Source organism: Opisthocomus hoazin, chromosome 4 (assembly GCF_030867145.1).
Source record: "Opisthocomus hoazin isolate bOpiHoa1 chromosome 4, bOpiHoa1.hap1, whole genome shotgun sequence".
NCBI lineage: Eukaryota > Metazoa > Chordata > Aves > Opisthocomiformes > Opisthocomidae > Opisthocomus > Opisthocomus hoazin.
Window position 1 is genome coordinate 16360837 of NC_134417.1, and position 13084 is coordinate 16373920.

The following is a 13084-nucleotide window of genomic DNA, read 5'->3' on the forward strand; positions in this document are numbered from 1 at the left end:
GGTTGTGATTTCATGTCTTGGCTTACATCAAATCACTTGATTTTAAAGCCTGTCAACAGAGATTTCAACTGGTTTCAGCACATTCTCGACAGCCACAGAAAATAACATAACATTTTGTACTAAAGACAAGATTTTACCCATAATGATTTTGAAAAACTATATTGTGGCCAAATACCATGCTCCTCACTGCAAAACAAAGGGATCTCAAGCCGGGAGGTGTCTTGTGTCTCTAGTGGGCCTGCCTCCACAGCAGCAGCATTTAAACCTCCCTGCAATGCAACGGATGGTCATGCTTTTTGGGGAATTTCACAGCTTTCTATGGCCCAGGTTGTCTCCAGCTGCTCAGTGTCTTGTTCAGAGTATTGTTATCCTTTCTCTAGCCATATATAAAACAGGCAAATACCACATGAAGATCCTGAAGAGCTTGCTTAAACCAAGAGCTGGTGGATTTATATTTGTTGGCCTGTTTTCCTTGTATAACTAAATAATTTTAGTGTGTGTCTTTCTCTGTTTTTTCTTCTCTCTATGCTTTTTTTCTGGTTTAGTTGCAGAATGTTTTCAGGTTTACAAAGAAAACTGAAGCCATTAAAAAATAAAATGTGATTTCTGTCCATCCAGCTGCTTCCTTTCTCTGTTGTCTGTTATTCTTTCTCTCTTTTCACTTGGAAAAAGAATATAAAAGGCCGAAAGAGAAAACTAAATGCGCCTTTTCATTTTGTACTCTTCTGTACTGCTCTCCTCTCCCCCTTTCTTCCCCCTCTTTCCTCCTTTCCACTAATTCCTTCACTCGCCAAAGTCCAAAGAATTCCCCAATTTCTTTGGGGTGTTTTTCACAGAGCATACACACGGGAAACAGGTCTCGCTCTCTGCTGGTCCTTAGAGGTGGTGGGGGCGAGGAAGGCAGCCAGGAGCTCATTGCGTTGCTGGTGTGAGAGAATGGTTCGATGTTCACGGCACAGGGCAGCCCCCACTGGTTCCTGGGGAGGAACAGAACAAAGTGGGGAAGTGGTGAGTGATGCCTGCCAGGTTCATTCCTCATGTGCCTACGGCTGGGAAAGAGCAACATCTGAGCTGGAAAACTCAGCCCTCAGCTGGAGTGCGCCAGGAGTTTGGATTTCAGAGTCATGTTTCTCATCCAGCTGCATTTATAATAAATGCTATTATCGAGCAACATGAGGAACATCCCATCTTTTCTGTTTCCAAGAAACACAACTCTTCAGAAATAAAGTCGTAGGCTAGTGGCAGGGCTCTGCCCTCAGGGTTACAAGTCCTCCATAGGCCAAGGAGACCTTCCAAAAACACACAGTGTGCTTCAGCGGTCAGCAAAAATAGTACTGGTAAAAGTGGTGTAACAGAGAAGTTTCCTTGTGCCACTTGGTAAGAGGAGCTCTGTGTCCATGTTTCCTGCTTTATTGTGGCTCCGTGACAATAGATAATTTTTCCCACAATTTAGATACATTTCACCTTCCTCCTGGAAAAAACATCTGGTTTAGGTTTGTTGCCAGTTCTTGCATTCTCTGTTTTTGAAGAGATGAGGGGATGGGCTTTAGAAGGTGGTGATTTATTGGCCTCACCATGTTTTTGTGATCAGGCAGATTTGATGGGGATGGATCCAAACTTCTTATAAAGAGCTAATCTCTCTCTTCTCTTTGCCTGTTCACGCAGCACTTGGCGAGGCTCAGTTGCCTTATACCAGGCGGAGGGTCGGCAGTGTGCAAGCCCAGCCACGGTTATATTCCAATCACAGAATCACAGAATGGTAGGGGTTGGAAGGGACCTCTGTGGGTCATCTAGTCCAACCCTCCTGCCAAAGCAGGGTCACCTACAGCAGGCTGCACAGGACCTTGTCCAGGTGGGTCTTGAATATCTCCAGAGAAGGAGACTCCACAGCCTTCCTGGGCAGCCTGTGCCAGTGCTCCGTCACTCTCAGAGTGAAGAAGTTCTTCCTCATGTTCAGCTGGAACTTCCTGTGCTTCAGTTTGTGCCCATTGCCCCTTGTCCTGTTGCTGGGCACCACTGAAAAGAGTCTGGCCCCATCCTTCTGACACCCACCCTGCAGATATTTATAAGCATTTATAAGGTCCCCTCTCAGCCTTCTCTTCTTCAGGCTAAAAGGGATGCTATCTGGCACCTGCAAAACACAGCCAAGCCCCTGGCTGCTGACAGGCAGAGAGATGCAGCTCAGAATTGGTGAGTGAGGGATGGCAGGGATGGCCATGGCAGCTCCTTTGCCTCTGTGGAGGATTGTCCTCAGGGTCCTCTGGCTTGCCCACTCCCAGCCCCCCATCTTGGTGGAGCACAAGTGATGCTTGCTGCAATCTCAGCACCATGTCAGGTTTTCTACATGGGCAAAAGACAAAAAAAACGCCTTGCTGATGACAGTTGCAGAGAGTGGCTTTTCATGCCAAGCCAGCAAGATCCACAAAGAACAAATGCAATGGAAAATTAAGGCTTCCGTTGATGTTGGCTGCTGGGCAGGAGAGCCAGGTTAGCCAGTGTCTGTGTCTCTCATCATGTCCCATCAGGTTTTGGCATTTTCAGGCTGTGGTCCTTGCATTTGCAGGACAGCTAATGAGAAGGCGGAAAATGCTGATGCTCTTGCAGCAAATTGATTTTATCTGCAGGTGTTTCCTATGCTTCTGTTTCTTTTGTTGCTGATGTGAGGCCAAACTCTGCTCTCTGCTACAAAGCTCTTTCCCTGGCAGCACATCCAGGTGACACCAACTGGCCCTTGGCCATGGTACAAGATGTCAGCGAAGGCAGGGCATGTTCAGCAGGGTCATTTTGTGTCTCTCTTTCCATCAGGAGGTCCACTTCTCTACAGTGACGTGAAATTTGTCTACAACTCACAGCAGCTGAACGGCACCCAGCGAGTGCTACTGGATAACGTCATCTCAGAGGAGCAGTGCCGAGAGCTTCACAGGGTGGCCAATGTGAGCAGGCAGTGCCCTTGAGGGAGGACATGACTGCCATGTGGGCTGAGTGCCTGATGCTCTCCCCAGCATCTGGCTTGTGAGAGCTGAAGGTGTGATCAGCCCCTGGAGAGGCCCTGGGCTCATGCCTCACTCTTGAGCATGGCAACTGTTGCCAGGATGCCCATGGACAGCAGTCAGACACTTATCCCCACAACACACCCGTAACTGCAGCACAGGAGCTGCTGCTGCATCTTGGGCTATTCTTAGAAACATGCTGCAAGACAGAGCCCGTGCAGAAATAGCTCTTTGCCCCATGCTATACACAACCCCAAAGGATGCTCATCCACAAGCCACGTTGAGCCTTCTCATTCATCATTAACTGAGCTTGGGAAGTGACTGAGGGTGCCTGAATATCCACATTTGGGAGGTGGGTGGCTGTTTTTAGCATCTCAGAATGGACCATGTTCTTGGAGAACTGTGGTGCCTTCCCACCCAACTCACCTGTCCCGGTGTATGCAGTCCTGGGGGATTTGGGGAAGAGGGTGCCAGGTGCTTCCATTGCAGCTCCCCCTCTCCTGGGGAACCAGTTCACCCCTCACCCATGTTTATGCCTTTCAGGGGATCATGTTAGCTGGAGACGGTTACAGGGGCAAAACCTCCCCCCACACTCCGAACGAGAGATTTGAAGGAGCCACCGTCCTCAAAGCCCTCAAGGTACAGCTCCCTCCTCCTCCTCCTCCTCCATGCCCTTCCTCCCAGCCGATGCACAGCACTGACCCTCTCTTGCCCCCTTTCCTTGTCCAGTATGGCTATGAAGGCCGTGTCCCGCTGAAGAGCGCCCGCCTCTTCTACGACATCAGCGAGAAGGCTCGCAGGATCGTCGAGTCCTACTTCATGCTGAACTCCACACTCTACTTCTCCTACACCCACCTGGTGTGCCGTACCGCGCTCTCTGGTGAGGGCTTGGGGGCTGGCGGCAGGGCAGGGCTGGGAGGCCAGAAGGGCTTCAGTTCCCCACAGCGGGTTTTACGAGTGGGGGACCCAAGCCTGAGAGTATCTCTGGTTTGCCTGATGCTTAAACTGGCGGCCAACGGCTGGGCAAAGTCACCATCCCCACAGCAGCAAAAAGTGGGCACCGCTGTCCTGAAGAAGCTCCTTTCTGGGATGTCTCTTGGTTTTCATGTCTCCAGCTCTTCCTCTTTTCTCCTCCCTCTTCTCTTGCCTCCTCTTACTGTCCCATCTCCTTTCCACCCCACCCCCAGCTCTCCATCTGGCTTCCCCGCAGTAAGGACCAAGCAGAGCTGTGCATATCTGAGTCCTCGTTGCCATGTTGCCTTTTCTCCCCAGCCTTTCCTTTGCTCCTTTCACCCATGAACACCATCTGGACTGGGGTCAGGGCAGGCTCCCACCCCATGATGGACCCCACAAAGCATGGCATTTCCATCTCATCCCCTTCTCCTTCCCCATTCCTTCACATGGTCCTGCCTAGGCCAGCAGGAGAGAAGGAACGACCTGAGCCACCCCATCCATGCTGACAACTGCCTCTTGGACCCTGAGGCCAATGAGTGCTGGAAGGAGCCTCCTGCCTACACCTTTCGGGATTACAGGTAGGAAGGAAGGGGGAGCTGCTCCCAAGGGCTACCAGGTGCTCTCCCTAAAGCAAGGCATCTTGCTTCACAGACCTAAAGCTGGTATATCCCCGCTGTGGCAGAAATGAGACCCAGCAGGTAGTTTCTGCTGGCAGCAAGCATTGTGGCTAAGCTTCAAACCAGAGTTTAACTAACTCTCATTGGTCTGTGATATTTTAGGGTCAGGAGATCCCAGTTGTGGCCCACGGCGATGTGTCTCTGTCAGGTGTTTTGATGCAAAACAGGAGGGTGAGAGCTGGTGGGACCCAGGGGTTGTTTTGAGAATTGTTCCTTGGCCAAGGAGAGATCTCCTAGTTCTCAACTGAAATTGTGAAATGGGGGTAGCTTGGGTGGCCCCAGTCAGCCCTAGAGTGGGGCCTCATCCCCTCTGGCAGTCCCCCACTCATGTCTCTGTGAAGCAATGTGGGAACTGTCCCCAAGGCAGGGTTCAACCTTGAGCCTTCCCCGCTGCTCACCTCACGGGGGGTCTCCTGCTTCTTCCCACAGTGCACTCCTGTACATGAATGCTGATTTCGAAGGAGGAGAGTTCATTTTCACTGAGATGGATGCCAAAACTGTGACAGTAAGTCAATGCTGTGGTCCAAACACTGTTCCTCGGCAGCCCATGCTCAGAGGCTCTGGGCTTCCCCGGGCAGCCTGTGGCTCCTACCTTGCAAACAGCCCATACAAAATCCTGCTGGCAGAGGTGTACAGAGCTTCAGTTCCCTTCCCAGGGGCTGTGCTGAGCAGGAAACCTGCACATCAGGGGTTCTCACCACCCCTGTGCAGGCAGAGGGATGGGTGATAGTCTTCCCTGACTGGAGGACCACAGAACTCCCACCCCATCTCGTGGCCAGACATGAAGTGATGCCTTCATTTATATGCAGTGCCTGGCCCAGGTCTCTTGCTCCAGAGTGGGTCACAGCAATGGACATCAGTCTCTAAGAGGGACAGGGCTCAGGCACGAGCCCCCACCTCTGCATGGGCCCATTAGGGAAGCTGGGCATCCCCTCCGTGGTTGGACAGAGGGTTTGGGCACCATGCTGGGGCTCTGGAGTCCAGTAGATGCTGGAGGGTAGATTGCATCTACCTTGGGTGCCTGAGGGTTGATTTGATTGACATTTCTACCCCTGAGGTCCTGCAGGATACTGCTTCTGGACTCAGGAGAGAGGAGAAGCAGGAATTTCATAGCCTGTGCCATGGTTAACCTGAACCTGCCTGGAGTTATGTTGTGGCCCTGTTTTGCTGTAGGTGGTCACCTGCAGGCTTTGCAAGGACTCCATGCCATCATCTCCTTTCTGCATGATGTCTGCACATCAGGATCAAGCCTCACACCTCCCTACTTACCCCACATGTTTTTGTGGCCATGCCCACAGCTCTGCATGTTCTCCAGAGCAGCTCACTGGGTCCTGGGGCAATGCAGAGATGCCCAGTAAGGCCCCAGGCCCTGGACCATGGTGACCCCAGACAGGGCCAGTGCGTGCAGTCATGCTGCTCCTTGACACCCTGGTGTCACCCGTTTTCCCACAGGCCTCCATCAAGCCCAAGTGTGGGCGAATGATCAGCTTTTCATCGGGTGGTGAGAACCCCCATGGCGTGAAGGCGGTCACCAAAGGCCAGCGGTGCGCCGTGGCTCTCTGGTTCACCTTGGACCCACTTTACAGAGAGTTGGTGAGTCCCCCCATTGTGATGTGAGGGGAGCTGTGGGGTACCCAGCATCCCAGAGGAACCAGGACCACCTTCAGCCTCTGGTCCCAGCACATCTATTGACCCCCATTGCACCACCCACAGCAGCATTCCCATCCACTGCACTACAGGGACATGAGCTGGTGGCCACGGGACCAAATGGTTTTCCTTGCCAGCCAGGCTCCTGGGCATCCATCACCCTGGGCCCACAGGGTGTGAGGCTGGGCTGGGGGGTGCTGATGGGGTGTGGGAGGGCTCTGTGCAGGGCTGGGCTGGCAGTTTCTGACACCTCGTGGTAACAATCTGATGAATGGTGACATCCGCCACAGCCGTCTGCTGCCGGGACCTCAAAGGCATTTTGGCAGCCTGAAGTCCGCGGGTCTGGGCACCTGGATGCCTTGGGAGATGTGGGCTGTGGTGCCTTTCACCAGGCAAGCTCCAGATTCTGTTTTAAAAGCCTGATGTACCAGCCCCTGTCTCCCTTTGGTAGCAATTCTGGTCTATAAGAATAAAAGATAAAAGACCAAGCAACTCTAAATGCAGGGGGAGAACAAAACCCTTACGCCTTTACCTTGTGATGCAGGTGGGCTGCAAGGCTTTGGGAGAAGCTTATTTTCACTTTACTGTCTCTGCTTTTTGGCACTAGCTGAAATGCCTCCATGCTTGGTGCATGTGTGGAACGCCATCAGCCCTGCCCAGGGAGCTGGAAATCCATGTCAAGCAGAGGGGACAGGAGGAGGGTACACTGTGGCAGTGTGTGCTGGTGAAGTGTGAAAAGGGAACTGGAGTACGTCAGCTCTGCCCCAAACACTGCAGCCTCTGGAGGGAGAAGGGAATTAGGTATTGAGGTGCAAAGTGATTTGATTAGTTTTGCCCAGCAAATCCCAGCTCAAGTCCCAGGCTGTCCCTTGTCCTCTCAGCTACACTGCTCATCCTCGGATAAAGTGTTTGCTGTAGGTGCTCCCAGCTGAGTCATTGTGAATAAGCTGAGAGTAGGCACTGAAGCTCTGCTCTTATGGGTTTTTTTCCTTCCCCTCTTGCAGGAGCGAATCCAGGCAGATGAAGTGATCGCAATGTTGGACCAGGAGCATCTAGGACCCAGTGAAATGAGTATCAATCCAAAGGATGAGCTATGAACTAGGCCAAAGACTTTTTCTATTAAATATTTATTTAATATTGTTAATCTTATTAGAACCCTTCTATTTTTGTACAGAGCTGCTGTATAAATTAACAGGTTAATATGATTGTGGAGTTTCAGGTGTGCTTCTCCTGTGTTTAGCACAGCTCTTGCTGAGACCCCTCGTCCCTGTGCCAGCATTTCCTGCATCTCCTGCTGCCTCCAGCATTCCCTGTTCTTCTCTAGAACTTCTCAGGACTCATTCAGGCCCAGTGTACCCCCTTGGAGGACCTCTTTTTTTCCTTCTTCAACAAGAAATAGCTGCTTCTCTCTAGCTTCTGCTAGAGAAATGTCTCAGGTGTGCTAACAGACCAGTCTTCCTGTCCCTGCGAAGTGCTAGCTGAAGATACGGGCAGTGCTGCCATGTGGGAAACTGGAGCACAAGTCAGTCCTTTCCATCTCAGAGTCCTTCACCATTTGAAATATGTATTTTAGGGAAAAAACAAAGCAAAGCACAGGTCTTAGCAAAATGCTTATCTCTCTGTAGCCATGCAATGCTGGCGTTTGGGCATTAATTCTGAGCAGAGCATCCAGAAATCACTTGCTGGGCAGGGGCATGAGCTCTGCACAGACAAGAAAGGGTTTGATTTGTAACTGATTCTGGTGAAATAGGGTCTGTCACTCATGTTCAATCCCTGCTCTTGCTAATGGCCTGGGACGCATGAAAGAAACACCACGTCCTTTGAGCTTCCAGCCCAGTGCTGCTGCTGGTAAAACCCAAGGTTAAAAGTGGTCATTTCCAGGTCCATGTTGGAAAGCAGCTGAAAGGCTCAGGAGTGTTACAGTGCCATGCTGTTGGATGATCACGGTGCAGCTTTGTACTCCAGATGTCCTGGCTGCATCTTCCCATCCGGACAGCACAGAACCAGCGGATGTGTTCATGGTGTGGGAGCATCTGTTTGCTCAGGAGTATGTCTGACCTGATCTGAGGGTGTTGCAGTGAAAGCACATGTTGCTTATCAATCACAAGAGATTTACTATGCCAGTAACTACTGCTAAGCTAGTAAATTGTCCCACTACCACCATTAAATGAACTCCTGTGCTTGGGACCAGAGAATCCCCTACCTCAACCAGAACGAGCACTGAAGTCACAGAATTGCCCACATCCCAGGTATAGGAACAGCTTTGATTTTGACCCAACAGCTGCTTCTGCTACTAGAAAGCAGTTCCTAAAAGGCAGGTTGCAGCAATCTTTACTGTTGAATTTACTGCAAGGCTGCTGTCTCTCCAGAAGGCACTGCAACAACGTTGTCTGGAGTCTGCATCCCTGAGCAGTTTTGCTCAGCTCCCTCCTGCACTGGCACTTTCTCAGTCCTTTTCTCTTCTGCCAGCTGTGGCATTCCCAGGACTTGAAATCTGCAACAGGGAATTGTCCTTTCTCTTTGTTCATGCAGCTTGTGCGAATGCAAATCTTCCAGGCTCAGCAGCACCCTCTTCTCATTCAGTCTCTGGCTGCAAAGGCTGTAGACAGGGATGGTCCTTCTGTAGAGACCTCCTCAAAAGCTGGTCCTGGGCAAGACAGTGGAGAACTTGGCACATCTGGAAGAAGAAATGCCCAGACTGTGAGGGGGGGGGGGTACCGTTACTGCCTAGAAAATGATGGAAGGGTCATTTGCTGCACCTCCTCCAATGTGGCATCTGCGGGGCAGAAAGCGCTGAGGGTTTCTGAGCCACCGGTGTAGCTTGTTTCTTGGAGTTTATCTCCCTTCCTCATAGACTCTTGAAAAGATTCATTGTGCTGGCTCCCCAGAGAACTGCCCCCATGTCTCTGCCCTCAGAGAGCCTTCCCTTCTTAAATGCTACCCCTGTAAATGCTTAACCCCCCTCTTTTAAAATAATCAGAGGAAAAGCTGGAGGGAAGAAGGGGAGGGCAGCTGGAGGTCTGAAATGTCAGTTGTGTGGTTCTCTGTCTGCACCACTCTGTTGCATCCAAGGCCTGAGTCCTGCATGCTGCACCTTTAGCACGAGTTTGTGCTGCCACCGCCCTGACAGCCACATCTGCCCGAGCGCGTCCAGCCGAGCTGCCCCCTCCAAGCAGCCCGGGGCAGCCCTTGCCCTCCTGGGGGCTGCATGGACCCCACCAGCAGCTCCTCCTGCAGGGAGGCGGTGGAGGGCATCGCAAGTCGGGGCTTGTTTGCTGCTGTGGTGGTTAGCCAGAGCTGTGTCTAAATCCAGGGGAAATAAATAAACACAACATCTGGGCCTGTCTTTGTCTTTCTTTAGCCAAATATTAGAAGCGGGGACTGAGGGGTATGCGGTCTGTCTCATGGTGGTGCTTCAGGCATTCCTGCCCCAGTCCCTAGAGCACACATCCCCTATACTGGAGAAGCATCAGAGACACCAATGCGGACAGGATTAAGCAAAGCTACGTGTGTGCATTTGCCTGCCTGTCCATCTCCTTTGCTCTGCATCCAGCCACCTAACAACTTACGCACCACTGGCACACTTCAGGCAATTTGGAGAGCAGGAGGAGGGCGTCGCAGCCCCTGTGTGCTGCTGGGGTGTGCAGTAGGCTGGGGAGAAAAGCAGGGTGCTGGCTGGCTCCTGGTGAAACAATGGCCTTGGTGGAGAATAGTGGAGCAGCCCCAGAAGGATGCAATGTTTTGGGACTCAGTTGCAAACATGAACACCAAATCCTCAAGAAGGCGAAAGACTCCGGGCTGCCTGGGCCGTGCCACTCACCACGCTGCTCTGCTGCCGAGACCTGCCTGCAGTCCATGCCAGGCTGAAGCGAGGAAACAGGAATGCAGTGAGTCAAAAGCACTTTTCCTATTTGTTTGTTTTTCCAGCTCTCTGCTCTGGCAAAATCTAGCTCAGAAGTAGATTTGTGTTTCTGCTGCAACAGCAGAGGTGATTGCCAAATTTACTGGCACACTGTAGCCTCGCAGGAGCAAGTTACAGAGCTCTTTGGGACACGCACCAAAATACAGTATAGGCTTTTGGATCTTTTCTGTATCTGAGTGGGATGGGTTGCCACCAAGGTGACTTGGCCTCTGAGAAATTATTTTTAACTCTTAGGTTTGATGTAGCGGGCTGGCATCTGCCAGCACTGTCAGGGTCACATCCAGAGTGCCCACAGGGCACCTGCATCCCTGAAAAAATAAAGCTAACAGCAATACTGAACACGTACACTCCTGCTTGGACAAAGATGCTCCAGGGACAACGTGGTGCACTAACATTTTTGCTTCCTGCTACATTGGCTCACATTGGTTATTCCTCTCTTGCCCTGTCAGTCTGGTAATTGCTGCTTCCCAAAGCCCCAACAGAAGCAGCTCCCTAAGGAGGCAGTGCCTGAAGTCACACCACTGAGAATAAAGCTGATGCACATTTCAGAACAAGCCTCATGGCTCCTGAGCCAGCTCTGAGCAACTCTAGCCAAGGCTTGGCTACTGAAGGGAGCCACAACCTGCTTAACGTGTTGGCCATTTGTTATATCTGTCCCAGTTCTACCACTGGCAATAGGAGCAGTTTGGAGATGGAGATGCTTCAACCATGTCTTAGTTCCTTGTTAACTCTTGCTGTGCCCCTCTTAACACTATGTGCAGGGTGGGATTAGCAGGGTTGATTTATGACAGTCAACAAGAAAAAAAGAAAACAGCTCATAAAGGAAATGTAATAGAATTAAAACTTGGGTGTGGCTGTTGCTGTGAAAGTGAAGCCCTGTGTCATGTCACTCAATGCCAGGGGATCTTTACTAGCACGGAGCTTTGTTTTAGTTTTGACGCTGAAGTGGGCTCAAGCCAGGTTTGGTTGCCCCTTGCACAAGGCTGCTGCTAGGAGTTGTGGGGGGACTGGAGGACCCTGGTCTGTGCCACAGGCACGCCTTCAGCAACGGGATATCTGTAATGTTTCAGGAAGAAGTACAGATGAAATGGATGCCTTTGCTAAGGAGAAGATGAATCAGTGCACTTCACTGGCAGGGATGTGGCAGCGCAGCGTGCAGAGCTGGTGGCAGCGAAAGCACCGAGGTGTGGGGAGCAGCAGCAGCTAGCAGGGGTCACGGTAGCCCAGCAAGGACCCCAATGCCTCATGCAGAGGGTAGGAGTATGGAAAACACCTTGTACAAGCAAAGAACCACCAATGGAGGCCAGCAGAAAGCCTGAGGCTGAGCCCCTTCGGGCTGTAAATGCCTTACTAAAAGCAGCTGCTGAAAATTTCCCTCCAGCCAAAAGCTCATCCCTGAAACCTCACCTGTGAGTATTTACAAATTCCTGAATCCACAGGCTGTAATATGTATAGCTCACTATGACCAGTGGCTACAGTCTAGTAAAACCTGGGTATGTCCAGCCTGCAAGACTTTTTGAGGCATGAATTTTAAGCAAATGAACCTTACCAGTATTGCTGTGGAAGCTTATGCCCATGTGGACAAGCCAGTCTTCAGCAACTCCCATGGATGATGACTAATCCCCATTGATTCCAACCTGGGGCGTGATAAGCTTATGAAAGATGGTGTATTTGGACCTTTTGTATGTCCACTTTATTTCCCAGGATCTAGACTGACAGCCCAAAACACAGCAGCTTTGATTAGCCTTGGAGACGCTGTGGCAAGCCCTGCAAGCAGCCAGCCTGGCTGAAGACCCTGTTCTCCATCCCACCATGCAGCTGCCTCCCTCTTGCCGTCTCCCCACCCTGCTGTTTGGTCTCTGTCCCAGTGATGGGCAGTTTGGGTGGCACCATCCCTGCCAGCTGCTGCACCTGAGGCTGACCCGTCCCTGCGCAAGGGTCTCCCCACCTCAGAAGCACTGGTCATGGGTGAGAGCAGAGCCTGCACTGGTTTGTCACCTTTGCATTACAGCTGCTGTCAGCCTGTGGGCTGCAGGGACTTGGCCAGGGGAAAGATGTGAGCAGAGAAAGGAGATGGAGTCTGTGCTGAGCACCAATCGTGTCTCCTGGCTAAACTTGGGCAAAGCCAAGTTGAGCACTCCCAGGCAGCTGAACATCTTCCCATGAAAACCTGTCATTAAAAAAAGAGTTTGCTTCCTCCTGTCCACACCCTTGCCCAGCCTGGAGGGAAAAAGAACAAAACAGCTCTAATAGTGCTGGCAGTGAGCTAAAAATGGGCTAGTCCTGCTCTGGGGAAGAACTATATTAAAAAAGGAAAGAAGAATGCTTTGTTTCCACAACTGCTCCTATGCCCACACCCCACCAGAAGAGCCACCTTTTCCTGCGAGAAATGCTGCTTGTCTGTACATCAGGGTATGACCCTGGCCAGGTCCCATGACGTTGTGCTCTTCCCCAGGTGTGGATGGGCACATGTATATGTGTGCTTTTCCTCCTGCCACACCATTTCCACAGCAGGCACCCAGGCCCTTTGTCTAGGGTGCCTTGTTGCCAGTGATAGCCCTAGCACCCCAAAACCAACAACCATATCCTCCCAGAGCACGGCGTACTGTGCATGGGTCACTCGTCTGTCCTTGGACCACATGCTGCACCAGCAAACTGCTGTCTCCACAGGTCTAGTGGATGCCATGGCCAGCCCAGCATTACTTTTATCTCATTTTAAACACATGGTGAAAGCTGGCACTGGGTTTGTTTCCTTCTCATTTAGCAAAACATTGTTATGCAAAAAAAAATCATAAAGAAAAAAATCAGCAATGTCAACATGTCCCAACCCTCTGGCCACCATCCAAACCTGCCAAAAATAAGTCCAGCACACTAGAGTAACTTGAGAAAACAAA

At 51.3% G+C, this 13084-nt stretch overlaps 1 protein-coding gene across 1 annotated transcript in view; it reads left to right on the forward strand.

Moving 5' to 3' along the window:
• Positions 1-7412, forward strand: part of P3H2 (prolyl 3-hydroxylase 2) — a 78577-nt gene extending 71165 nt beyond the window's left edge. Inside the window, exons 9-15 of the mRNA XM_075418088.1 lie at positions 2806-2933; positions 3534-3629; positions 3720-3870; positions 4405-4522; positions 5051-5126; positions 6074-6214; positions 7273-7412. Coding sequence (XP_075274203.1) covers positions 2806-2933; positions 3534-3629; positions 3720-3870; positions 4405-4522; positions 5051-5126; positions 6074-6214; positions 7273-7365 — 803 coding nt within the window. The 3' untranslated portion in view covers positions 7366-7412. The remainder of the gene's footprint in view (positions 1-2805; positions 2934-3533; positions 3630-3719; positions 3871-4404; positions 4523-5050; positions 5127-6073; positions 6215-7272) is intronic.
• Positions 7413-13084: the final 5672 nt, after the last annotated feature.